The sequence below is a fragment of the Micromys minutus genome (assembly GCF_963924665.1).
Source record: "Micromys minutus genome assembly, chromosome: 24".
NCBI lineage: Eukaryota > Metazoa > Chordata > Mammalia > Rodentia > Muridae > Micromys > Micromys minutus.
In genome coordinates, this window is record NC_137959.1 from 43,939,436 (window position 1) to 43,967,387 (window position 27,952).

The 27,952-nt window shown below is 49.5% G+C and overlaps 1 protein-coding gene across 1 annotated transcript; it reads right to left on the bottom strand.

Annotated features, from left to right (window-relative positions):
- Window positions 1-460: 460 nt before the first annotated feature.
- Window positions 461-27,952, bottom strand: CA5A (carbonic anhydrase 5A; the record flags this gene model as incomplete). The annotated part of the gene is made up of 7 exons (XM_080937153.1): window positions 461-604; window positions 1,625-1,780; window positions 6,439-6,501; window positions 6,652-6,747; window positions 10,895-11,013; window positions 22,011-22,208; window positions 27,829-27,952. The coding sequence occupies 7 exons, from the start codon at window positions 27,950-27,952 to the stop codon at window positions 461-463; spliced, it is 900 nt and encodes a 299-aa protein (XP_080793279.1).

The following is a 27,952-nucleotide window of genomic DNA, read 5'->3' on the forward strand; positions in this document are numbered from 1 at the left end:
TTGCGTGTGGATGTCACAGGGCAATATCACATGTCGGTCCTCAGGCACCTCCTACATTTTGCCTGAGACATGACCTCTCACCAGTCTGGAATTTTACGACACAGTCCTGGCCGGCTGGCCCACAAGCTTCCACGGATCCGCCCGTCTCGCCTCCACTTCCCACGTTGCCATCACGTAGGCTTAGACGCTCACGCTGCTGTCACCTTTTGTACAGATACCGGGGATCTGAACTCAGGTCCTTACTGCACAAGACATGCACTTTGTGAGCTGAGCCGTCTCTCCAGCTCTGCTTGGGTTTCTTTAAAGTATATCTCTTACTTGCAACAACAACAACAAAGCGGGTTGGCTGGACCAATGATCTCATCTTTTTTTAATCCAGGCCCCATGCCACGTGGCACCCTGGAAATGCGCTCCCCCTTTTCAGCCAGCTCTGCCTGTCCTTGGAGACTCCATCCTGAGATTAAGGCCTCGTTCCCACCCCGGCGACCTGGAATGACGAGCGAACTTTGCGGTCCCTGAGGGGCTGGAGCGGGCGGTAGTTGTTCACCATCGCCTCTTCGTCCTCCCCTCGCCCAGAGAACAAGAGTGTGCGGAATGTGGACAGCTGCAACGGAGGGCAGCCACGGTGAGCTGATGCAGGCACAGCGTCCCCTCCCACGCTGAATCGGGAGTGGCCAACAGAACACGGCATAATGAACCCGTGACTCCATGACGCCCAAGGGTTCACTAGAGGCACAGTGGCTGCCACTCTGTTGGGTTGGAGAGCCCATAGACTAGAGGGAACCCAATGATCCCAAAGAAAGGTCACAGGAGGGTGCTGAGGCCCAGCCAACAGCCAGCCCCAGCTTGCCAGCCTCTGAGTGAGCCACTTAGGTAGGGAAGGAGGCCTCTGTATGTGCCATGATATACATTTTTTAGTTAATGTATACATTTACAGCACCCCCACCCCCACTGAACTCCTTCGATGACCTGGACAGGAATTCAGGGCCAATTAATCACTTTGTCTTCCCCCTGAGAAAGAAAAACAACCTTTCCCCAAGGCAAACAGAGGTCCCAATGAGGCTTGAGAATGGCTTTTGGGCTCACATGAATGGATGGATGGGCTTTCCCAGGCACAGCCTGGCTGAGCTATTTAACTCAGGACAGTGACCACACCTTGACCTCAGGGAAAACGCCGTACGCTAGCTTCATGTATGACATATGCCACCCCAAAATGTGATCACGGGGCTTGCACTCAGTGACCCTCATGCAAATGGAAAACCCTCCTAGCAGTTTGGGATCATCTCGGATCCATCAGCAGGGCTGGGGAGGTGTGGCTCAGTAGTATGGTACTTGACTTTGAAGCCTAGAATACACGATGGTATTGCTCTTATAATCCCAGCTCTGGGGAGCCTGGTGCTCAGTAGTCGGCCAGCCTCGCCTCGTGGGTGAGTTTCAGGCCACTGAGACACCCCTGTCTCAAAGCACAAGGCGAATGGTACCCAGAGAGTGGTAAGCAGAGGTTGACCTCAGACCTCCAGATGGACCAGAACATGGAGTCCGGCAGTGCCCTACCATGATACCTCAGTTGAAGAGGTAGGTAAAATGACCTCTTTGGGGGCTGTGACTCAGCTGGAGTGCTCACCTGGCTCAGGGACATCTCAATGGGCATCTTCTGCACGATCCAGGTGACTGACTCAGCCAGTGGTGGGGTGGTGAGGGAGCCAGGGTAGGTCCAGTAATCCCGGCAGGCAGGCAACAGACAAGAAGGGTCAAAGGGTCCCATGGCCACCCGTGTGTCCTGGGAACAAGAACCACGGCCTCATCAATCAGGGGGCCAGGAAGGAGCCAAGTACCTCTCCATCTTACCACAGCTTTGATGACTGAACGGGCCTTCTGAACAACGGTTATGTGGCCAAAATTGTCACATGTGGAAGCGTAAAGAAAATGTAACTCTTCTTTACAAAAAAGGGACTCCTGCCAAATGGTTCTATTTCCACCGAAAGTTATGCCTTCCCATGTTCCTTGGCTGAGAAATGTGTGTGTGTGTGTGTGTGTGTGTCTACTGCTTTTGACATTTTCAAGTTTCGGGGTTTTAAGGACATTCACTTCATGTAGCCATCACCCACATTGATCTCCAGAACTTTCTCTGCCTCATTAAACACTGACTCCCATTCTTCCTTGACCACTGGAAGCCACCGTCCACTTCCTGACTCTCAACCTGAAGACCCTTGGAAGTCAAAGTGTCTCCTTTGTGCAGCCCTGGCTAGCCTTGAACTCACAGAGATCTGGGGTTAAGGACCTGAGCTCGCATGGCTGTCTTTGCACCTGGCTTATTTTACTGAGCATTGTGTCATTGGAGTTTGCTGTGTACAGTAGGTGTTAGAACAGCTAGCCTGCCTGCCTGCCTGCCTGCCTGCCTTCCTCCCCCACACAGTTTTATTTGTTCGTTTGATTTTAAGTTTTGCAAGGCAGAGTTTCTCTGAGTAGCCCCAGCTCTCCTGGAACTCCCTCTGTAGACCAGGCTAGCCTCAAACTTAGAGATCTTAGAGAGTGTTGGGATTACAGGCCTATGACACAACACTCAACTGGGACGGGGTCTTGTGTAGCCCAGGGTGTCCTCAAAATCTGTTAGACAGGGATAAATTCAAATTCCTGATCCCCCCTGCCTCTCCCTCCTGAGTGCTGAAATTATTGTGAGCCAGGATGTTCTGCGTGTCCCGTCATGACCAGCTGAGAACATCTGCCATGTGACTAGGCTGCGTTTCATCTGCATTCACCCATGGTGGGTACTCAGCCTGCTTCTCCCTTCTGGCTATCTTAAAAGTATTTCCAGAATGGGATGGGGAGGGTGCTGTTAGCTTCGGACAACTTTCAGTTTTCAGGGCGAATGCTCGGGATTGTTGGGCCAGATGGACTCTCTTTTTTGCTGTTTTTTGTTTTGTTTTTGTTTTTCTTCTTTTACACTTAAGGACCCACAGTGTGTTTTCAACAGTTGTTGCACCAATAAATCTTACAGTTTTAAAACAGCTGCCTGTCAATGGGCAGCGGGGGGTGCACACCTTTAATTCCTGCACTCGGGAGGCAGAGTGAGCGGATCTCTGAGTTCGAGGCCAGCCTGATCCACAGAGAAACCCTGTCTCAAACAAAAACAAGCCAACCCAGCTGCCTTGTCTCTCTCAAGCAGCCTAACATATGAAGTGTACATACTGTATGCCCCTCCCCCAACCCCCATGTTCCTCCCTGTCACAGGGAGCAGGTGAAAGCGAGCCTCCCAACCCCCCACTCCCATCCCCGCATCTGCTCCTGGTCTATTGCTCAAGCTCTCTGCCCTCAAGACAGCTGGAGTCAGCTCTGCCTCAGGCCCTGTGTTCACAGTTCGAGTTTGCAATGCTTCCTGGGTTTCATAAAGGGCTGTCACTATCCTTTAGCTCATTCAAGCAAGCATTTCATTTATTCACAAATGCCTGCCTGTCTGAGCTGACCATGAACCTAACTTTGCCTCAGGCACTGAGGACACAGAAAAGTGGACAGAACCACTTCCTCCTGTAGACTCCCACAGGACCAAGAAGCAAAACACAAGCACTGGGGCCTCTTAGATGGAGAAAAGTAACAAGGTGGAGAGCAGGACAAGGTAGGGAACAGTGAAAGGCGCGGTCCCAGAGGCCTAACGGGGTGACATATGAGGACAAACACAGAAGTCATAAAGGAAGAGTCTACAGCATTGCACATTTGTTGCAAAGGTCCTGAGGCAGAAGCAGCCTGAGGGACAACAGAAATATCAAAAACCTGGTGTGGCCAGAATCTGTGAAAGGGGGCACAAAAGTCAAGTGGCTGGAGAGATGGCTCCGTCAGTACAGTACCTGCGTTGTAAGCCTCAGGCCTGAGTTCAGTCCTCAGAAGGTAAGAAAGCTGGGCGGGGTGATGTATGCTCCCAGCAACCCCAGCACCGGAGATGAACAATCCCAGTACCAGGGAAGCTGAGACAGATCCTAGACCGGCGAGCCTCACCTCCTCTGTGAGCTCTACCGAGAGACTCTGACTTAAAGACCAAGGTAGGCAGCACCTAAGGACCAACACCCAAGGCCTGCACACACACCTGCATATACACATGCACACACACACACCTGCATATACACAAAGTCAGCATCAACAAAGAAGAGACGGAGAAGAGACGCCTGCAGAGAGTGACACCTTGGCTCAGCCTGGGGACTGGGGATCCCTACAAAACTCCACCTCGGCAGCAGGTGTGTCACCTGCTCACTGCCTGGGTGTTGCCCGTCATAGGAGCATGTCACTCACTGCTCCAGAGTGCAGAAACTGAGCTCCCTCTTCCCTGTGAACCTCTTAAGGTCCTGAACCGAGCAGGCCTGGGACAGCCACATTGGTGGTGATGGAGAGACAGGGAGACAGAGAATGAACCCAATCAAGACCTTTAGTAACACTGACCACTATGCATGGTGCCAGGGGTCCTGCTGACTAAGTCCCTAGCTCCAGGGTCCAGGGAGACCCCAAACTCCAGCTAGACCATCCAGCCTGAGCCATGACATTGTATTCTGGGCTGTGGAGACACATGGGAGGAATCCAGAGCTTTGGCAAACCATCCTCAGGGACGGGCTTACTGAGTAGTTGAGCAGGGATTTGTCCCCAAGGCCACCTGCCCCTCACCTCCACCCTCCATCTCAGATAAAATAAAGTGGGCACACTCCTAATACCCAAATTTCACAAACAGGGAAGTTGAACCACTTGATCAAACCACATAGTTTCCTAGCAGATCAAGGACTTTGCACCCAAGACTTCTTGACTGAGGATCATCACCTACCAAACACCCCTAGAAGTCCCAGGTTTGCAGACCGAGAGCCGCTGGACCAGGGGTCCATGAGCGTCTCCCAGTCTTTAGCTTGTGAAGCCCCCCATGGCTGCTGGGCCTTTCGTGTCCTAAAGACCTTTTATCTCCTAGAGTCTGTGGGTTATTTTCAGGAGGCTAGTGTGACTGGGGCCAGAACTGAGTCCCAGACCCCCGGTGTCCTCTGTGGTCAGCCAGCGAGGGAAAGTAGCTCCAGAACCTTCCAAGGAAGTCAAACAGACCCTGAGTAAACAACACTCTGCAGCCGACTCTTTTCTCTCCCACCCCTGTGGGAGGCAGAGGCCAGCTGGGAAAACATCCCATTCTCCAGTTTTGTTCTGGCTGTGGACCAGCAAGGAAGAGGGTGAGGAGCTGGGCGCCCAGTACCTTGGCCTTGAGATGTTCCAGGGCACGAAACAGTGGGAGTAAGGGATCTGTCTCCATCCCAAGGGGCATCTGGACCTCAACATCAAGAAGAGGCAGGGAACAGATCAAACACTCCTGTGAGCTTTGAGGAAGGGGTGGCCGTGCTTTCCTGCGGGTCAGCTCTCACCATTGTTAAGACAGATGGAAGCCTCCTCTGTCCCCATGTCCCCATGTCTAATGGCCACCTTGCTTCCTTTTACCTCAGAATTCTTTGTTGTGGTACTGAATAAATAAACCCATCTCTTTGGAATTTCCATGTTTCCATCAAAGTCCCCTCTGGGTTGCTCTTAAAGAAAAGCAACACTGTTACTCTCTCGTCCCCTCGACTGACATACACAAAGAATGTCCAGCCACCTTCAAGGAGAACCTAGCCCTGACACTGGCTAGTACACCACCCAGGCTGCCTACCTACCTCCCCCAGGTCTGCTCCGTCCTTGGCCTCAGGCTTTTCTCGGGTGTGCTGGTGGCCCGTGTTCTCACATGTAGCAAGTAGACACTTCGGCCTGCTTTAACAGACTTTCTCACTCCTGGACATTGTGTTTGAGCAAAGCAAGAACCAAGATGAGTTCAAACTCTTCCACGGGCTGCTGGGATCTCCTGGGCAGCTGGACTTGGCGATCCCAAGGAGTCCAGCACCCTTGTCTCACTGGGGGTGAGAGAGGGTGGGCGGTAATATACAGAGAGTTTTACTGTATTACTCCTCTTCCCGAGCCGGGATTTCCAGCATCCCAAGGGTGACCCTCTAGCTTCCACCTCCTGAGATGGCAGCTGCATGCCACCACATGCAGTTTATGCCAGTGCTGAGGGTTGAACCCAAGGCCTGCTGTATGCTCAGTGAGATCTCCACCAACTGAGCTACACCCGGGTCTTCTTTCTTGTTTGTAAAGAGTCTCATTCTGTGACCCAGGCTACCCTAGAACTCATTATGTAGCCCGGACTTGGCCTTGAAATTTTGGCAATCCTCCTGCCTCAGCCTTCTTAAAGGCTAGAATTACAGACATATGCCACTACTCCCTATGCTCAGAGGGGAAGGCTTCCAAATCCAGCTCGTGACAAGGGTCTTAGGACTGGCCCCCTAACTTCTCTCTCCAGACCTCACAGCCTCTGCCAAACTCTTTGAATTTTCCTGAGTGAGTCATTGCTCTGGCAATGTGGATGCCAAGCTTTGCTGGTTTCATGCTCCTTACCTTGTGTCTTACTTCCGGCAAGACGTCCACCAGCCTCTGCAGGGCTTCGTGATGGGCCCCGAGCTGCATAGCACAGACATAGGAGCATTAGCCTGGGCAGCAGACAGTGAAAACACAACATGCTTCCAAGAGGAGCAGTGTGCAAAAGGTCACTCTGGATGACCAGATCAGCCATTCTCAGTGGGAGAGGTGTGCCTGCCCAGCAGACGCTACCTTCAGAAACACGCCAATCACAGCCAGCCCGTTCTCCCCCACGGAGGCTCTTTTGTAATTTTCATATTTCATGGGATTCCAGTGAACCAAGTGGAGCTGAAACAGGGTAGAGGGAGAATGTTAATACACCTCAGTGGAGCAGAAACAGCAGTCACACTGCGGCACACCCATGGGTCACGCCATCGTCACACAAACTGATGGTGGCCAGAATCCTTGGAGCGCTTCAAACACAGGCTGCAAGAGTTTCGCATCACTGAAGGAAGAAAGGAAGAAGGCTCTTGCTTTATTTTCTCTTCCTCTGGCCATGCCACCACACCCTGACAAAAGCAACAGGAAGGAGAAAGAGTTTATTTGAGCTCATGATTCCAAGTTACCATTTACCATGGAGGGCAGCTCAAGGCAGCTGGTTACATCCTGTCCACAGTCAGAAGAGGAGAGCAATGAATGCAAACTTCCTTTTCTCCGCTTACACAGTCCAGAACCTCCACCAGGGCATGTTCCTGTCTACAGTCCTTAAGGGTTGTGGTGGTTTGAAAGAGAATGTCCACTCCACCATGAGCTCATGAATTTGAACATTTGGTTTCCAGTGTGTGGCGCTGCTTAGGGAAGTTTAAGAGGGTGGGCTTGTTGGAGGAAGTGTGTCCTAAGAAGGGAAGCTTTGAGAATCTAAAGGCAGAGGCTGGAGAAATGGCTCAACAGTTAAGGGCTCTGACCTGGGTTCAATTCCCAGCAATCACAGGGTGGCTCACAACCATCTATAATGGGATCTGATGCCCTCTTCTGGCACACAGATGTATATGCAGCCAGAGTACCCAGATATACATTGTGTGTGTGTGTGTGTGTGTGTGTGTGTGTGTGAAGAGAGTTTAAAGAGCATTTCCAATTTGCCTTCAGTGCTTCACGCTTGTGTTTAAAACTGTTACTTTGGAGCTGGAGAGATGGCTCAGAGGTTAAGAACACTGACTGCTCTTCTAGAGATCCCCAGTTCAATTCCCAGCAACCACATGGTGGTTCACAACCATCTGTAATGAGATATGGTGCCTTCTTCTGGTGTGTCTGAAGACAGCAACCATGTACTCATACATGAGATAAAGAAAATCTTAAAACAAAACCAAACTGTTACTTCTCAGCTTTTGTTCCTGTGGCCATGTCTGCCACTTGCTACAATGACAGACAGATTCTGTGTAACCATTGCCCAAATAAACCCTTCCTTCTAGAAACTGCCTTGGTCATGGGGATTTTTTTGTTATTGTTTTGCTTTGTTTTGTTTTTGTTTTTGAGATAGGGTTTCTCTGTGTAGCCCTATAACTTGCTCTGTAGATCAAGCTGGTCTCGAACTCAGAGATCAGCCTGCCTCTGTCTCCTGAATACTGTGGTTAAAGGCATGTGCCACCACTACCCCTTGGTCATGGTGTTACATCAAGGCAACAGAAAAGTAATGAAGACAGAAATCTTCCCACTCCAATGAGCAGAATCAAAGCCACCCCGTCTGTCAACTTAACAGTGACCAGCAGCCGCCAAATGTTTTGAGTTGCCAAGACAGAAGTGAGTAGTTTGGTCATTTGTACCAACAGCTTACTTGGAACAAGGGTCACTAGATAAGACACAGGACTTTCAGCACTGAACAGTTTCTCAGAGAGGTAAGTCCTCAGCATCACCTGGCATCTGCCCCTGGACTCTCTGCCTTGTCTTTATTTTTTAATCCTTCCATTTCCTGGATGTGGGGATGTGACCTCACAAGGCACTGTGCGAATTCACAAGGGGCAGAGTCTTGAAGGAGGCAACAGGGAGGCAGCTGTACCAGCTGAGTGGCTGCCCTGGCTGGGAATTGTAGTTCTCTGAGTGTGGGGAGGCTGAGTTTATGTCGAGTCATACCTTCCCACCCACAGACTTCGTATCTATTTGGAATAAAAGTGTTACATCTGTGTTTTTCTTTAAATGAAACAAATAGCAACAGGTATTCAGGTTACTGTATCTAGAGCTGAGGATGGCTATCCTGGAACGACCAGCAAGGGCTTTGTCAGAGGGAGTTCCAGAGTCCCTCGTTTAAGGCAGGGGGCACATTTCCCCTAAGCACAAGAGCTGGGGTAGAGGCATTCTCAACTCACACAGAACCATGAGTCCTCAGGGACCAGAGCCAGCAAACTCTTGGCATCATAGTCAGCAAACTGCTTGTTACCATTCTGCTCTGGGTCCTCACTCCCAGAATGTGTTAGGTCATGGCCTCTGGGACCAGCTGGGTAGACTCATCCTGTCTACATGAGACTCCCTAGAAAGCAGTTGAGGGTCTTGGGGGTGGGGTGGGGGCTGACATTCTTATCTGTAGACCCCGGCCTTCGTTTGTACCCGCCTGCCTTCCCTCCTCCCTCTTCATCTCCACACGGTCACACGGAAATGTCTGGGCATGAACCAGGGAGGATGGACAGAGCCCAAGAATTCTCAAATTGAACAGCTACCATAGAGGCCTTCCTCAGTAGACAAGTGTGCTCACGAGAACAGTAAGGAAGCTCTGATTGCCGCTAAATGAGGACAGACGCCTCGCGCCCTCTAGTGGCCATATTTGCCAGTTCAGAATGAACAACCACCACAGCTGGGCTCCATCTGTGGCTTTGGCTAGACTCGGGGTTCACGTCTCCCACCAGAAGATGTTGAGATGCCCAGGTTGGGAGCGGAAGGCAGAGGGGTGGGAGGAAGAGGGGGCAGAGGTGGGAGGGGCAGCAGAGGCAGCTTCTACAGAGGAGGGGGTGGATGGAGCAGTGAAAAGGTAAATATGGCAATTTGGCAATTTGAGAGCTGAGGGAGAAACACCATGTTTGTCACCACATGGGCTTTTCGTTTTTCTTTGTTTGAAAATGTCGATGATGTAGTGTTGGGAGGTCTCCAGGCATCGTCTGTTGCCTGTCCCAACTGCAGAGCGGTGGTGACCTGTGTTAGCATTCCTTTTAGGCTCCACTCCACAGTTACCTTAGCCAGATGGGCCTAACTCACTATAAAGGGGGCTCTTTGCCCCCTCCTATCTCTTATTCTCTTACCCTCTGTGATGGTTTGTATATACTCAGCGCAGGGAGTGGCACTATTAGAAGGTGTGGCCCTGTTGGAGTAGGTGTGACTTTGCTGGAATAGGTGTGTTAGGCTTTAAGACCCTCATTCTAGCTGCCTGGAAGCCGGTATTCTGCTAGCAGCCTTCAGGTGAAGATGTAGAACTCTCAGCTCCTGCACCAGGCCTGCCTGGACGCTGCCGTGCTCCCACTTTGATAATAATGGACCGAACCTCTGAACCTGTAGGCGAGCCCCAATTAAATATTGTCCTTATAAGACTTGCCTTGGTCATGGTGTCTGTGCACAGCAGTAAACCCTAAGACGCCCTCTTACTCTCTTACCCACTCTGTCCTTTCTCTCCCTGTTCCCCTCACCCTGTCTCTCCACATGTTAGTGACCAGCCTCTCCTCTGCTCTCCTCTCTCTCTGCCTTTCTATGTCTCTACTCTCTCCTCAACTCCCCTTCTCAGGCCCTAATAAACTCTATTCTATATTATATCCATCGTATGGCCAGTACCTCAGGGAAGGGACGCCTCACCATGGGTCCGCAGAAGCACCCCCTCCCACTTCACCGTACTGAGCCTCTAAAAACATATCCTGGCTCTTTTTAATAAAACACAACAGCCTGTACTTTGGGCTGTTGAGTATTTGGCCATTGAGAAGATGATCTCTGGGTGGGGTGGGACTCAAGGATGGATTTCATTCCCAGCACAACAGAGGAGGTGGAGCAGGAGAAGGAGGGGTGGAGGGATAAGGGGAGAAGATAGGGGAGGACAGAGAGAAAGGAGAGGGGAGAAGAAGGGGAGAAATGGAAGTGAGAGGGGAAGGGGGAAGTAGAGGAAAGAGAGAAGGAACTCCTACCATGGATGTTTTCATCCTAGATAAATGAGAGGTCACTAGTCCTTAAATACACGGAGCCCACAGCTAAGAGCCTCTATCTCTTCTGCCAATAGAGCTCTACAGAGCCCGCTGCATCCCCATCCCCACCCAGGATAAGGGAGCAATAATGAAGTGGGTCCAACCACTCTTATTGTTCTAATGGGCACAGGTGGAGCCCCAGGTCCCCGGAAATCCTCCAGATCTGGACACCTGGTATATGTGTAGGGTTGGGGAGACAGAGGAGAGTGAGGTTATCACAAAATAGTTTGTGGTAGGCCTGGGATTGAAAGCACCCGATAGTGTGTTGTCGCACGGCACTTACGAACCTCAGCCGGGTAGGCATGGCCGTCCACCGTGTGCTCGGAGCCCCATTCATTTGTTGCTCCCCAGTGGAAGTGAAACTGCCTCAGCCTGTACTGGTTTCCCAGAGGTCCACCACTGATCCCTGCAAACAAGAAAAGGGACACATGTACCTGGACTGTGTGGGCCCAGCACTGCCTCTGTGTGTGTGTGTGTGTTGGGGGCAACCTTCTATCCCCAAGAGATTGCTGTGCTGCAAAACACAGGGAGGTCTGTGAAAGGTGGGCGGGGCCAGTGTTTGGTCACCTCATAGAGTGGTGTCTGCCACAACAGCTTCACAGGAAACTTTACTTTATAGATGAAGGTCAAGCCCTAGCACAGCCACTAGATGGCGGTAAGAACCTTGAGTCCCTACATGTGACTCTACATAATCGCAGGATAATTTGAGATGTGTGCTAATCCTACAAGGATTTCCAAAGAAGTTTCTTTCCTGCTGAGACAGGGTCTCATGTGGCTCAGGCTGGCACTGAATTCCATTTGTAGCCAAGGATGACTTTGAACTTCTGATCCCCTTGCCTCCACCTCCCGATTCCAGGAGGACAGGCGGATTCATCATCACACCTGGCCATCTGGGCATCCTGAATAGAGAGACAAACTCAACAGTCCAGGGTAGTGCTGGGAGCCCGGATGACAAGCCCCCATGTGGGTAACCACATTTCTACCTGTCGTTGACACATTTCCGTCAAAGTCTACTGGACGCTTCAGCCTACATAGAAAGCAGCACCAGGTGCTCCCAGGATGGCCAGGCAAGCCTGAGCTCAGGGCAGAGCTGGGAAGCCCACGGTTAGAGATGTCTCCATGCATGTAACAGACATGCTGGGGCACTTAGCCTCCTGTATCAAAGTGTTGCAGCTTTCTTTCTGTTTCTGTGATAAACACTTGGACCAAAAGCAACTTAGGAAAGGAGAGGGTTTATGTGCCTTAACTTCTAGGTCACTGGCCATCACCCAAGGGACTCAGGGCAGGAATTCAAAGAGGAACTGGAAGCAGAAGTTATGGAGGAATGCTGCTCCCAGCACCTTTCTCTCAGGCTCAAGCTTAGCTATCTTAGCCCAGGGCCATCAGCCTAGGGAATGACTCCACACACAGTGGGCTGGGCCCTTCCACATCAGTTAACCATCAAAGACAGTACCCCCAGATAGGCCCACAGGCCAGCTGAATTTGAGCAACCCTTCTATTGAGACTTCCTTTTTAGGTGACTCTAGGCCAGGTCAAATTGAGAATAAAAGCTGACTGGGACACCAAGTGGCACTTAGGGCATGTGGAGTGAAAAATGCTACTGAGTGCTGACAGCCACCAGCTAATGGGGTGTGCTTCCCTTTCCCTGTGAAAACAACATGTACCAGGCAGCAATACACTGCACACCGGGGACAGAGTTAGCTCCTGCTTGAGCTGTGGTCGGGACAGGTGCTGGGCTGGGACAATCTTACCATCTCCTTATCCCAAAACAAGATGGCTGCTCTAGAGTGTCATCCAGTCTTAAAACCTCAAGATGTCACCTAACTTCACATAAGAGGCTTGAGGGATGGCTCAGCAGTTAAGAGTATTGGCTGCTCTCCCAGGAGACCAGGAGTTCAATGCCAAGGACTCACATGGCAGTTCACAACCATCTAATAACTCCACTTTCCAGGGATCTGACACCTTCTTCTGCCTCTGTAGCCACCAGGTACACAAGATGTGCGCAGATCTATATGCAGGGAAAACACACGCATACACATATACACATATATAATAAAATTTAAGAAAGTGCACAGATGAGGGTCAAGAAATAAAGAGATGATTTGAGTAAAGTGCTTGCCTTATAAACATTAATATCTGAGATTGAGCCAGTGCAGTGGTGTGTGTCTTTAATTTCAGCATTTGAGAGGCAGAGGCAAAAGGATCTCTGTGAGTCTGGTCTACATAACTTCCAGGCCAGCCAGGACTACATAATGAGACAATGTTTTGAAAATGACAAACAGGGGCTGGAGAGATGGCTCAGTGGTTAAGAGCACTGACTGCTCTTCCAGAGGTCCTGAGTTCAAGTCCCAGCAACCACACGGTGGCTCACAACCATCTGTAATGAGATCTGGTGCCCTCTTCTGGTGTGTCTGAAAATAGCTACAGTGTATTCATATAAATAAATAAATCTTTAAAAAGAAAGAAAGAAAATGACAAACAGACAAGGCCTGAGCTTCACCCCCAGCACCGAGGTTTAGGGGTGTGCTGGGGGGATGGGCACAGGGGACCCACTGGACTCACTGTCCAGACGGCCTAGACTCATTAGTGAGCTTCAGGGCCACGAGGAAACCTGTCTCAAAAACCAAGGGAGATGGCTCCCGAGGAACAACACCTGATATGAAGTGTCCTTGGGTCTCCACATGTGCACAGATGTACATAATGTTACACATACTTGATGCTCAATTATAGATGGGATTCTTAATCCACGTGTATCCGTGATTTTTGCTACACTGCTTTGGCTCCTGGCGGATCACACGTGAATACCTGCCCAGGAGCTGTCTTTGGATCCTCGAATGAAAGATACACATACATTAGCTTATTTTTAAAATGCCTGGCTACCTCAAAAGCTGGATACTCCTAAACCTTTCTCTGCTACCCAAGGGCCAATTGGGTAAGCGGCCAGTGGCCACTTACCCCAAGTTTCAGACAGTTGTTTGGCTTTATTTCCTGCCATTCTTGCATCCTGTTCTTCTACCCCAAGTCCTGGCAAATCCCCCTTTCCTCTCTATGTCCTATCAGCATAATTCCAGGTGTCCTGCCCCGTGCTCAGTCATTGCCTGTTGGCATCTTTATTGATCGACCAAAAACCAATTAGGGACAAGGACTCTGAGTGTGTCCAGACACACAGATTCCCAATTGAATCAAAGCATTAGAGCCAATCGCTAACATCCACAAACACAGTGAAGACCATATGATAAGTGAGGGCCACTCATACACAGGGAATTGAGGTTCTGGCCTGCAGATGAGAAAGTCCAGGCTGATCTGTATCTGTGATGGAGTTAGCATCCCAGGATTCTGTATGGTTCTCTTGGGCTACAAATGTAAAGGAGGCAGTTCCAATCATGGTCCTTTGACATTTGAAGTCTAAAGACCACAGTAGTGAAACTGGGGCCAGGTGCTGGCTCTACACTCTCCCTGATAACATCAGAAGACCTTTGCAGAATAGCCCCTATGAGCTGGAGTTCCAGTCTGTCTCATTGAAACATGTCAGCCCCTCAAAGGTGGACAGCCTCACAAAGGACAGCCAGCCCTGCAGGGTGCTGGGAACCCATCTGGGACAGGAAGAAACAACTGTTCTCTCCCACCAACCAGGAAGCATTGTTTATATCTGAACAAGGAGCTTGCTAGTTCTAGGCAGAGGGCCCTGTTGTGGAGATCACACAAGCTAACCAGACCAGACCAAATCAAACCAAACCAAACAACAACAAAAACAATTCCAGGGCTGGAGAGATGGTTCGGTGGTTAAGAGCACTGACTGCTCTTCTAGAAGTCCTGAGTTCAGTTCCCAACAACCACATGGTGGCTCACAACCATCTGTAATGGGATCTGATGCCATCTTCTGGTGTGTCTGAAGACAGCTACAGTGTATTCACATACATTAAATAAATAAATCTTTAGAAAAAAACAAAACAAAACTCCAAAGGTATCAGAAAACCTAATAAAAATAAGGGAAGGCCAGGCGTGGTCAAAATCCCAGCACTCTGGAGGCAGAGACATGAAGATCTCTGTGAGTTCAAAGACAGCCTAGTCTACATATCAAATTGCAGGCTAGCCAGGGGTACCTAGGGAGACCCTGTCTGGAAAATCAATCAAACAAACAAACAAGATTATTTGAGGGGATGGTTGTTGCTGACTTGCCCAGGAAGCTCAGTGGAAAGGCAGGAGGAGTCTTAATATCTCCCAGCAAAGTAAGGTAATCATACAACTTGCACTGGATAGGAGAGGCTCTGGGGAAGTGACGTTGGGAAGAGAGGCCAGGAATTGGGAACAGGGGCTTGAGGCCCAAGAGCACGGTACACATAATGAGACCTCACCATCCAAGAACTCGCACGTTCGGAGGAGCGGTCCTGAGCCTTTTCAAGTTGGAGCCGGAAATTCTCTCCGTGACAGTGTTTCCAAGATTAGCCTTGACGGTAGAGGCGAACAGCAAGTGTGTGCTTATTTAAGGACTGGAAAGTCCTTCATGGCTCCTTCTGCTGTCAGGTCTGGGTTTGCTCGCGCAGGGGTAGATCTGCAGTTCGGGGATCTGAAGGCATGGGGGTGGATCTGCAGGCATGGGGTGGATCTGCAGGCATGGGGTGGATCTGCAGGCATGGGGTGGAAGTCAGGGCACTTCATTTCTTCATTTCCTTCATCTTACCTCACTCAATAGAGTCCCAGTAAGGATTGTGTCCCAAGGGAGATATACTGTCCACTGTGTAGGAAGTCTTCCAACGACATAGAACAATAGCTGTTTGAATGTGTGTTCAAGGTAAGACAGCTGAGAGCAAATGACACAAGCCAAATCTCCATGTCCCCGTGTCTTGTTGTCTGGTCTCCAGCTCATGTAGCTGATATCGTGAAGTGTAGACTCGGTGTACACCACAGGGTGGCTGGCCAACAAGCTATATGCTGGACACTGTGTAGGGAACTGGGTGTTCTCCAAGGGATGACCTTATGGGAAAGATGCTCAAAGTCCAACTTTGAGAGGAGGGCACAGAGTGTCTTCCTTAGGGTTGCTGTTGCTCTGATGAACACCATGATCATAAACAACTCAGAAAGGGAAGAAAGGGCTCATTTCACATCCTAGTCCATCACTGAGGGAAGTCAGGGCAGGAACCAGGAGCAGGAGTTTATGCAGAAGTCATGGAGGGGTGCTGCTTACTGGCTTGCTCCACACGGTTTGCTCAGCCTGCTTTCTTATAGAATCAGGACTGGGGGGGTGGTGGTGGCCACACCCACAATGGGCAGGGCCTCTTACATCATCAGCCAAGATCAATCTGATCACAGACCAAAATAATGGTGTCAGCTGAGATTCTCTCTTCTAAAAGAACTCTGGATTATGTCAGACTGACACAAAATTAACCAGCACACAGAAAGTGGGGAGTTACCTACCCTTGCTCCTGTTGAACACTTAAGCCATTGACTTTGGTCCCAGAGTTCAAAACCATGCGCTGTTACTTTCCTTGGGGAAAATGACCTGAGATAAAGTCTACAGAATCAGATAAAGTAATAGATAACTGACTTTTTGTCAGGGCAATACAATGGCTAATTTTTAAAAGTTAGCCTAGTCTAGGGAAAGAGAGCCTCGGCTTGCCAGCCCCACCCCTTGCTAACAGCAAGGTTTGTTCTCTGAGGCCTAACCTTCAACCTATTTGCGTTCTCTGAGAGTAGGTACGTCTGAGATAATGGAGATAAAACAGGGCGGTTACGTCAGCCAGAGTCAGAATCTCCCAGTACAATAACTATTAACATTCAAGGCCAAGAGTTCTCTGAGTTGACCGGTCTCCTCTGTTACAGCCAGTCCCTCTGAATAGCCACCTCTTTGTAATTCAGGGCTCTCCCTAGGACAGAGCAGACCTCTGGCAGGAACAGCAGCTGCTTTAGGGCTTAAAATCAGCCCAAGAGAAGCTTGGGAAGCCCTTCTTCATTGGAACTACAGATATCAGGATCTTGCAGAGGCTTGTTCAGGTGCCACCCCAGAATTTCACCAGTTGTCAACCTGTGGAGCCCAAGGCCAAAGGGCTTCCCTGTGCCCAGTTCTCTCTAGGCAAGGACAAGTCACAGCTGGCCAACAGATTTAGGCAGTGTTCAAAGGACTCCACAAGCCCCATAGAAGGTAGACGTGAGCATCAGACCATGCTGAGATCAGCCCCGGCCTCTGCAGAGGGTGGCTTTGCACTTTTCTCTGTATCTCATAGTTGATGTTTGTAGAAGGAAAATGACGCCTTTTTCACAGGAACAAAGAGCAAACATGAGATCCATGGTGCCTCAAAGGGCTCAGAAAACCACAGTCACTGTACTGTGTCTCTGTCACTGGGGCTACTGAGAATGTTAGGGTCCAGATGGCAGCTGAAGAACCAGTCTGTCTCCATTTTAGGCAGAAGATGTGGGTTTAAATACAGAGCAAAGAGTATCTATAATTAAGCAGACCTAGTCAGTGTGTGATCCTACCCAACAGGGACCTTTTACTGTCTCAGCTCATTTCTCTACAAGGTGATTATCCCCTGGCTGACACCAGGATTCAGTCTTTCCCTTCCTGTGTGGAATTCCCGGGAGAAAATATAATTCTTTGTTGTCTGTAGTTTCCTGGAGCATCCCATTTAGATGGTCTTCTTTCCTTCCAGGACTGTTACAGAGTAACTTTAGCTTCAGAGGCACCACTGTTACACAGTCACTTGTACTGATTGAATAGGTCCTAGTGACCCATCCTCTGTGGCCAGAGAAAGCCCACCCCAAGCTCTGGGCTAGAGTCTGCTTCCTGCTTCTTGGAGTTCCCTCTGGTGGACAGCATGGCAAAGGGCATGCAGCCAGCACTTGGCTGAGATCACATATAGCAGGGTGAAAAAGAAGTCCTATGCGGAATGCTTAATCCTCTGGCAGGGTTCCAAGTACCCTCATTTTCAATGTCCCCTTTCAGTTCTGTAGAACCAGGTTGCAACTTCAGTAACAAAGCAGGCTGACAGAGGGCTGGCTGATCTCACACTGTGACTACCGATGAGTAGAGCATACACTCTCTCTGCTGTCCAAGCATCACCTCCAGCCCCCTCCCCCAAACACACACACACACACACACACACACACACACACACACACACACCATCCCTATCCCCAGGGAAGAAGACGAACCACCTGCAAGTGTGAAACTTACACAGTGAGCTGGTTCAAGTGGGGCTCAGCTGTGTCCGGAGTGGTTTCCTTTCACCCCTCTGCCCTCTGTCCCCATCCTTTTCTCTCCACTGTCTCTTCGCTGCCCCCTTTCCCTGAAAGACCTTTCAGTGGCCTTCAGCCATTTGAAAGCAGTATCTGCCTCTGTAATTCATTCCCCTAATGATCTACAAGAGACTGCATCCCGTACCTCCTGGAACAGTTCCTTTGCCTTCTGACTTCCTAAGCAACTTTCTGGTGACTCCTGCTGGTTCATAACTACAGTCACTGGCACTCACTTGGCAAAACTGAGACCCAAATAGTCACACTTTCCATCAAATTGCCTCCAAATCCCGTGCCTCTCTCTCACTTAAGTACCTCGGGAGACACCTCTGTTCTTTCTTTTTCATCGGTTTTTACTTTTTCTGTTTTGTTTTGTTTTAAATGGAAGATTCCTTTCCTCGTTCTGGCTGGAAACTTTTTTGTGGTGTCTTGTCCTCCACCCCCTCCCCGGCGTTTTCCACCCTCTGTTCTTGATTTCTAATGGAGGTGAATGGAGGGGACAGAAAAATGTGGAAAGTGAGCCAGGCGAGGAGAGAAGTCTCAGGGTGGATACAGTAAAAGCTGATTGGCCGGGGTGGATGTAAGCCAGGGATGTGCTGTTAGTTTATGTGATGGAAGACACTCAGAGGGTTCTTTCCGTCTGCACAGGGTGGGGAGCATCCTTTTGATCCAGAAGGGGGTAGGTGGTGACGCCAGGGGTGGGGTCAGGCTGAGGTCAAACTGGAAGGCTGCTGTCTGCCCACAGTACAAAACCATGAGCCTTGGAGCAATCAAGCTAGAGGAGAGCCAAGGTCAGCGGGGTTAAGAGAGTGAGGATCCTTAGCAGCTGGCTTTCAGTCCCCAGTCACACTTCTGGGAGCCATGCCCTGAGGTCCTGTGGGAGGATACTTTCCCCTCTCTTGTGCACATTTTACTTCGAGTCAGGGTCACCCTTAGGTTGGCTACACACTGATGGGAACCACTGTGCTTGTCTCTTGCCTGCTTGGCCATGGTTAGTGGTGGGGGTAGGGTGAAGTCAGAGGTGTGGGACTGAGCAGGAGGGAGCACTAGAGGGCAGTAGATAAAAGCAGTCAGTCCCGTCCCTCAGAGTGGCTGAGAATCATTTCCCAGCTCCACCACCAGAGACTCTGCCCCAGAACACCATGCCGTGACTACACCAAGGAGAGCAGTAAGCCTGTAGGATGTGGTTCTTATGCCCTTGCCCAGCCCCAGAACCCCCCATGCCAACCCTCAGCAGCCTTCACTGTTTTTTCTTCTGTCCCGGGACAGGAAAGGTCCTACTCTATTCCTGGTTTCATCCTCACAACTCAGGTGACTGCTGATCACATGCCCCTCTCCCCCCTCTAGTGAGCACCGCTCAGGGTCCCCTTCTTTGTTGAGTCTGTGTCGTCATGGTAAAGAAGAACAGCATCTGGGTTAGTTGCTTGTAGATTCCTGAGACCCAGGACCTCACAGAAGCAACATAAGATTTGCTCTGGGTGAGCCCCCCCCATGACGAGGATGCTCCCTGGGCCTGCAGGTGCCGAGAAGTCTTTGCCAGTATGGCCATCCAGGCTTGGCTTTGCACACAGAGATATTGCCAGGGTTAAAAAGGAGTCACTTTCCCACACTCTGCTGGTCCTCTGACAGAACACCAGTTGCCTCTACGGTCTTTGAGCAGGAGCAGGAACATCTTCTGGCCGAGGATGACCAGTGGCCTGATAGTATAGGACAGGCTTCATCTGTTTGTGTCCAAGGTGAAGGATGTGTTAGAGATCCTGTCAAAACTCAGCAAACCGGGATGTTACCTTGGAACCTCATCACAAGGCTTCACTTGCTAGTTGCTGGGCAGGGGTGGGGTGGGTGGGGTGTGGAATGGATTTGAGATGAGTGGTTTTGCCTGCTGACCACAAGGCTCCAGGGTAATTAGTGAACAACAGAAAAAAAAAAAAAAAAAAAAAAAAAAGGACACAGAGTACAATGAGTGGAACCCATCTGGATCCCTGCCTTTCGGCCTGGGTTTCCCAGCAGTCTGAATAAAGTCACCTCTTTATCTGGAAAAAAAAAAAAAAAAAAAAAAAAGCTTTGCTCTGGGTTTATTTTGGCTGTTGGTTTCAGAAAGTACAGAGCATGGTGTCAGGGAACAGAGCAGCTCCAGGATGGAAAAGGAGCTCTGGGATGGCAGAGCAGTTCTGAGATGGCAGGAGCGCAGAGGAGATGAAGCCAGGGCTGGGGAGATGGCTCAGCCACACAAGCCCAAGGACCTAATCCCCGGGATTCACATAAAAAGCAAGGTATGCTGTTGGTGCATGCAATCCCAGTGCTAGAGAGGCAGAGGTAGGCTGTAGCTGAGGATTGCTGCACTGCCAGCCTAACCTACTGAGTAAGTCTCAGGCCAATGAGAGATCCTGTGCCTCAAAAATCAAGGTGGGAAGAAGGGAAAACTTTTGGTTTCTTCCAAAAGTCAGTTACATCAAATGATGTTTTGGCGGGGCACACAGGTGGAAGGATGTTTTGCTAAATCAGACACATGTAGGAAGGTTTTCCTGAAGCAGACACCAGTGAAAGGATGTTTTGCTGATGCAAACATGTGAAAGGATGTATGAGGTTCTGAAGAAATATAAATATGACCCCACAGACAGTGGACGATGCTGGATGGTGTTGGTTCGCCTTACCATTCTTTACTGGTCATCATTTGTCGTGACTTCATAGAGAGCACCAAAAAACTTCTGGTGGTTTTCTGGTGGCTCCTTGCTGCTTCTGTGGACGGGCCAATTGGCAGAGTGAAGTGAAAGTTTCTGGATATGTCAGCGAACGCAGACTCATGTGGAGTTTTGCTAACACAGACTCACGTGGTATTTTGCTGAGACAGAACCCGTGGGAGGACACATGATGTTTGGAAGGAGTATAAATAGAACTCAATGAACAGTGACAGTGTGCTCTGCAATGTTTTGTTGGTCTCATAACGTCATCTTCACTGGACTTCATTTTGTTGAGAAAGGTATGACAGAAAACTTCTCCTGATTTGGTGATTTGTTGATGTACTGGCTGGTTTTGTGTCAACAGGACACAAGCTGGAGTTATCACAGAGAAAGGAGCCTCAGCTGAGGAAATGCCTTCATGAGATCCAGCTGTAAGGCATTTTCTCAACTATAGTGATCAAGGCGGGAGGGCCCAGCCCATTGTGGGTGGAGCCATCCCTGGGCTGGTAGACCTGGGTTCTATAAGAAAGCAGACCCAGCAAGCCAGGGGAAGCAAGCCAGTAAGTAACATCCCTCCATGGCCTCTGCATCAGCTCCTGCTTCCTGACCTGCTTGAGTTCCAGTCCTGACTTCCTTTGGTGATGAACAGCAGTGTGGAAGTGTAAGCTGAATAAACCCTTTCCTCCCCAGCTTGCTTCTTGGTCATGTTGTTTGTGCAGGAATAGAAACCCTAACTAAGACAGTTAATTTGGTGGAAGCCTTGTTGTTTCTGCTGGATATTGCCACCACTGCTGATTTGTGTTTGCTATTCTGACACTACTGAACTGGACTTCTGGTATCCTGCCAAATGGAGGCTGGAATCTCCTGAAGGAACGACTTCTAAACAGCCTACAGCAAATCCTCTTGATTTCTCCCTGATCAACCTGCCATTGCTGACTGGTGAGTGGTGTTTGCAAGAGGATTGAGCTGTCGATGCTGAATCCTGTGAACTGAACTACTGATATCTTGACAACGCAGATTAGATTTGCTCCAAAGTGCTATTTGTAAACAGGTCTGCACCCTCCTTTGCTTTATTAAACTTTCCTTTCCATTACCTCTGGTGGGTAGGCTAGAAGGAAGGTTAAAACATTTAAGAACCCTTATTAAAAGAAAGTTTTGAAAAATCTAAGCCAACAGTGGAAAGCTCCTAAGGATGATACATGAAGTTGACCTCTGGCCTCTATATACATATGCGCGCACACACACACAGAGACACAGACTGGGGAGAGTAGGGGGGAGTAGGGGGAAGGATTTAGGGGATAATATGTGACCCAAGACTTGCCCAGGTCACCCACTTTCCTCCAGAAAGGCCCTATCTCCTAATGATTCTATACCTCAATAACAAAACCAATCATGGGGACTAGGTATTCAAGTGCTCCAGCCTACAGGGACATTTCAGATTCAAAGATTGACTGCAGTGATCCCAACCTCCTAAACCCCAGCCTAGGCTCACCTGACTCCTCACAGGAGTCGTCAAACTCCACCTGGAAGAAGTAACCAGTGTTCCAGAGGTATTTGCAGGAAGTAGCATCATAGGAGACCCTGAGCGGTGCCAGCTGCGGGTCGTAGACACTGTCTCTCCACTGGATGTTAATGGGAGACTGCCGGGTGCCTCCCAGTGAGGACGCTGGGCCAGTCCAGAGGGGGTGCCCTGAAGACAGAGAGGAGTCAAGACTGAAGGGTTAGTAGGGCAGGGGTGAAGCCTTAGGGACCCTGTGGACCCATCTCCGAGAAACAAATCCAGTAGGGAACCTGGAACCCTCTGCTATTCAATTCTGAACTGTGTGCAAGCTCTTGGCTCATTCACCTAGTCTGGGCCTATATACCTCGGCTTCTGTGTGGTCATTGTCTAGCACAATGGTTCTCAGCCTTCCTAACACTGTGACCCTTTACTACAGTCCCTCATGCTGTGGTGACCCCAACCATAAAATTAGTTTCATTGCCACATCATAACTGTTGCAGTAAATATTAAAGATGGCTTAACCTTTTATCCCAAGCTTTGCCAGCTCCCATGGGGCTGTCTGGCACTGCTGAGATCTCTAACTTGGCATTCCTTGCTGCCTCTATGAACTCTGTCATGGGTCACCCTTCCACCCTGTCTGCCTCTGTCCTGGGTGGATATGATGGCCCTGGTGTGTTTCTTTCCTCTACTGCCTAGCACAAACATGACTCCAAAACCCAGTATCTTATCAAACAGGTTTATATATTAAATTCTTGATCCACAAACCCTCTACACAATAAGCTTACAACCAATGGACAAAGATATAAACTGCCATTCTTTATGAGATTTAAAAAAAAAAAACATAGAAACCCTTAGAAATAATAACAACCTCATCATGCTAGAGATGTGCCAAGAGAAACATACACATCTGCCTCTATCTCTGTTCCTCCTGGAATCCCTTCCCCTTTCCTCCTCTTCCGTTTTCCTAGCCTTTTCTCCACCTACCTCTCCACTATATAATCATGAGTCACCTTAACATCAACCCACACATAACTGTAATTTTGCTACTATTGTGGATTGTGAGGTGTAAATATCTGACATTCGATCTCTATCAAAGGGTTATTTGGCCCCCCTCCCCAAAGAGGGTTGTGACCATAGGTTGAAAACCACTGATCTAGAGTGTGACTGGTAGGGAGAAGGAAGATTTTTTTTTCACTCCATTCAGTGATAGGAACATTGTCCCAACAGCAGCTGTTGGGACACAAGGAGACCTGAAAAGTTCCAGATAGCAGCTAGGGGCAGTAGCAGTGGGAAGCTGGATTGGATCTGATGTGTCTGAAGACAGTTACAGTGTATTCATATAAATAAAAATTAGTAAAAAAATTAAAAAAAGAAACAAAGGTCTCAGGTCCTCAAGACCCACCCAGGAGCTGTAGAGCGATGAGATATCGTCTGTTGCTGAGCTTTCCTGTAGACCAGACCCCAGGATGCTGGTGATGATGTTCCAGAGCGGTAAGCCCCCTACTTGAGTACTCACAGCCATTGTCCCTTGGCTGTCATGGCTTGCATCTATAAGCCTCTTCTGGGACAGTCAACCTAGTGACTAGTCCTTGGCACTTAAGGGCTTGAAGGGCCTAGAGCTGCCAACCTCCTTGTGCCTGCTCAAAATATTTGGAGTGGAAATGTCCCAACAAGTTGATTGGTGACAGCCCCACAGGTGACAGATGTAGAATGTTCTCTAGCTCTTGTTTCTGTCTCACAGCCCAGAAAACATGTGACCCCCCTCCACCTTGGGATGATGCTTACATCTGCCCCCAAGCTGGTCCCCAAAGCTCTTTAGACTGTTCCTGCTTCTGCCCACGTGTATCCCCTTCTTGTGATGTATAACAAGACTCAGGAACCACCACAACCAGCCTGGAATGTCGAGGTCCCCAGGGCCTCATCTGTGTGTCCCTTTCCTGGTTGCCACTCTTATCCAAAGTGACACTCAGAATCTTCACTGACCTGTGCTCTATTTTATTTTGTTGTTTAAAAGATTTATTTATTTATTTTATGTGGTCAGACACATCAGAAGAGGGCATCAGATCCCATTACAGATGGTTGTGAGCCACCATGTGGTTGCTGGGACTTGAACTCAGGACCTCTGGAAGAGCAGTCAGTGCTCTTAACTGCTGAGCCAATCTCTCCAGACCTTATTTTATTTTCTGAGACAGGATCTTTCTATGTAGCTCTGGCTGTCCTGGCCCTCTCTATGTAGACCAGGTTGGCCTCGAGCTCACAGACGTCCCCCCTGCTTCTGCCTCCTGAGTGCTGGGATAAAGGTTGTAAGCCACTAAGCCTAGATTCTCTGTGCTCTATTAAGAGGGCCTTGGAGCCAGCACAGACCTTGACTACATCTGGGGTAAGAGAAACTCAAGAGTCTTATATGCTACAAATTGTGCATTTGGCCTCCCCACTAGGTGATGGGCGTTTAACACAACTACAGTAGGCTGTGTTTAAACCAAATGTTTGAGCATCAAAAGGCTCTACTAGAGGCTGTCTTCCAGCCTGGCAATTCAGGCTTTCTGGCCTCAGACACCCAAGGTGTGAGAAGAGAAGATATTTTAGGACCCGAGTGCTGAGCTGTGTTAATGAGACCACCAAGAGGGAAACATCTGTACTGAGCACAACATCTGCGGCCCAGTGGGGGAGGGGGAGAGGCTGTTCAGTTATGCATGTGGTGTTGATACCACGTGAATACACAATAAGTCTCAAGAGATGGCTCACTTTGGCCTTGTATGACTGCCTTGCATAGCAAGGTAAGGCTCAAGGTGGGGAAAGTTGACCTTGTGGCTCTGTGTGCAGGAGCTTGCTTTTAATTCCAACACTGGGAGGCAGAGGCAGGTAGATCTCTATGAGCTTAAGGCCAGCCTGGTCAACAGAGTGAGACCCTGTCTCAAAAAACATGTCACCATCACCATTATCAGCAGCATCATCACCACCACCACCATCCTCCTCCTCCTCATAGTTGTCATAGTAAGTTGACATTATTTTCCAGTGGGAAGAACATGAATAAGACAAACTCTCTCTTTCTAATCATTTGACAAATTGGTGCAAAGCCCCAGTGAATCAACTGTGGCCCGGGCACAGATGGCATGAACCGACAGTAGCACCCTGCCCCAGAACTAATATGGTGACAAGAGTGAAGACCTAAGAACTCCTTGCTTCATGAGCTTCTGTTCTCTGGGCCTGGTGACCAATCAGCAGACACCTGCTTTTTCCCCTCAACCCTCTGAGAAAGGTTAGTCCTTGACCCCTTGGTCATGGGATGTGGCCCCTGGCAACCTGCTTCCATTTGAGATATTAGTGGGTATAATGCAAACAAAGCTTTATTTTTAATATTTTATTTCTATTTTGTTTTGTTTTGAGACAGGCCCTTCTACATACCAGAGGCTGTCCTGGAACTTACTATGTAGACCAGGCTGGTCTTGAACTTAGAGATCTGCCTGCTCCTGCTTCTTCCGGTTGAGCAGGGGTTTCAAATATGTTTCCATGGTTGGGCTTTTTATGAGAAAGCTACATCCCAGTGGGGGTGAGAGTGGGGTGGGATAAGGCTGTTGGAGTGTATGAAAAATGCAGTGTATGGAAGTTGGCCACCCACTCCCAGTTTGGATTTGACTCTGCCTCAGTGAGCCAAATCCAGGAAGACCCACTGACCTGTGAACCTGAAAAACCTATTAAAAGGTTTGTGCCTAAGTGTCTTTACCTTAGCACTCTGGAGGCAGACGGGTACATCTTGGGGTTTAAGGCCAGCTGGTTCTACACAGAGAGGCTCAGGCCAACCTGAGAGTTCTGTGATACCTGGTGAGACTATGTCTCAACCAAACAACCCAAAAACCTTACAGGAACATGCAGCCAGGAGCTGGCAGTGGTTGATAGTTGGCTCTCCTCGAGAGTTAAGCCTTTGTGTAGAAGTGTTCACCTGCCTGGACAGAGGACAATCTTGGGAGTCATTTCTCAGGTGGCAGCCATTTTTCTTTGCCCTTTCTTCCTTCCTTTTTATTTTCTTCTTTCTTTCTTTCTTTCTTTCTTTCTTTCTTTCTTTCTTTCTTTCTTTCTTTCTTTCTTCCCTTCTTCCTTCCTTTTCATTTTCTTCTTTCTTTTTCTTTCTTTTCTTCCTTTTCATTTTTTCTTTCTTTCCTTCCTTCCTTTTCTTTTTCTTCTTCTTCTTCTTCTCTCTCTCTCTCTCTCTCTCTCTTTCTTTGTGAGACAGGCTCTCTCACTGATTACTCTAGGTTTTCTGGCTACTGAGCCCTGAGGATCTGCTTGTCTGTGGATTACGAGAACTGCGTAGGCCCAGGCCAGAGGGGACTATCCTGGTGGCCCAACAGAATGGGCTATGATGGTATGCACCTGTCCTCCATTTGCACGAAGGACTGGGCTGTAATTGGTCCAGAACCTTGTCCGGCCCACCTCTGGCTGTGTACTAGTTTCCTTTTGTTGTCAGCTGACAGACACTGACACCCCTCTGATCTGTCCTCTCATTTTGCAACATCAGGTCTTAAAAAAAAAAAAAAAAAAAAAAAAAAAGCCTCCACATGCAGAGCCTGGTGGCACACTCACTCCTTTAATCCCAGCACTTTCAAGGCAGAAGCAAGTGGGTCTCTGAGTTCAAGGTCAGCTTGGTCTACAAAGCAAGTCCCAGGAGCCAGGGCTACACAGAGAAACCATCTCGGGGTAAGGTGGGGTGTGGAAGACTCTCAGGTGACCTTGTTTTTGGGCTGAGCAGGTAAGAGAGGGGTGTGTGTGTGTGTGTGTAGCTGGGGGGAGGGAGACAATCAGTATTGATAGGAGTGCCCACAGCAGTCCTGGGACTGGGGTTGGGAGCAAAGCAGTAGTGAGGTTGGACCCTGTGAAGAGGGAAGTGACAGGCTGCCAACCTCAGTCACCAGATGAGTTCCAGAGAGCTGCCAAACCTTCAGGGCCAAACTTCAGACACTGTAGGCCTGACAGCTGTAGCTGCTACGCTCCTGTGGTGGGCCGAAGATTTCTAACCCTAGGCAGATTCCGGAACAGTAACATTAGCAAAAGCTGTCTGCTGCTGCTCCACCGCTCAGTTGCCAAGTGCTGGGGTTAATGCTCATCTCTGAGCCTCGAATCTGAGAGCCAGAAAAGCCAGGGTGGCGGGCCCTCTGCTCCTGGGCCTCACACTCTGCCAGTCTAGTCCCTGGGCTTTGGGCACTCAGGGACCAGGCTGCCAAGGCTGCAAGAGCTGCTTGCCCACTCAAGTTATTTGTAATCCTTCAGGCCTGGCTCCTGATGGGAGCAGGTTTGGAGGCCTGGAAGCTTTGCAGGCAGTCAGTCCTGGGGTTTGCAGACAGAGCCATATGAGGCCTGGCACCCTGGGATGGACAGTGGAGCCCATGTGTACCAGGCTTTCCACACTGCCTTCTCACCCGATGTTGCTGACAGCATCCGTCTTGCCTGTGGATGAGGAGACTGAGGCTTAAGGAGACAGGGCATTTACTCATGCTCTTATCTCTTCAAAAGGCACCTGTTGTCTACCGGAAGGGCTCAGGGCCCAGCCCTTCCAAATGCTGGAGCCTAAAATCTGCAGTTCAGGCAGTTCGAATGTCAGAAAGCATCTCAGGCCCAGTTGAAGGCTTGGAGCATGTTCTAACCACTTGCAGTACCAGACCAGACCCAGACCAGAGTTAAGCGACTCACTCAGGATCACCAGATGCCAGAGACACTGGAAGCCAGTCAGCTCTGGTACGAGTCACTTTCTAAAGCTACCCTTAGACTGAACTTACATTAAATCCCATCCTGGACAGTCTGAGAATCTACTTACGGGCACAGTTGCTGTGTTTCTCTGCGCAGGAATGTTGGAGGCGGCAGTGCTGTGGCCTTGTGGCACAGAGGGGTCTCATGTACCTGAGGATGGCTAAGAACTTGTGGGGACCTCTCCCAAGCAT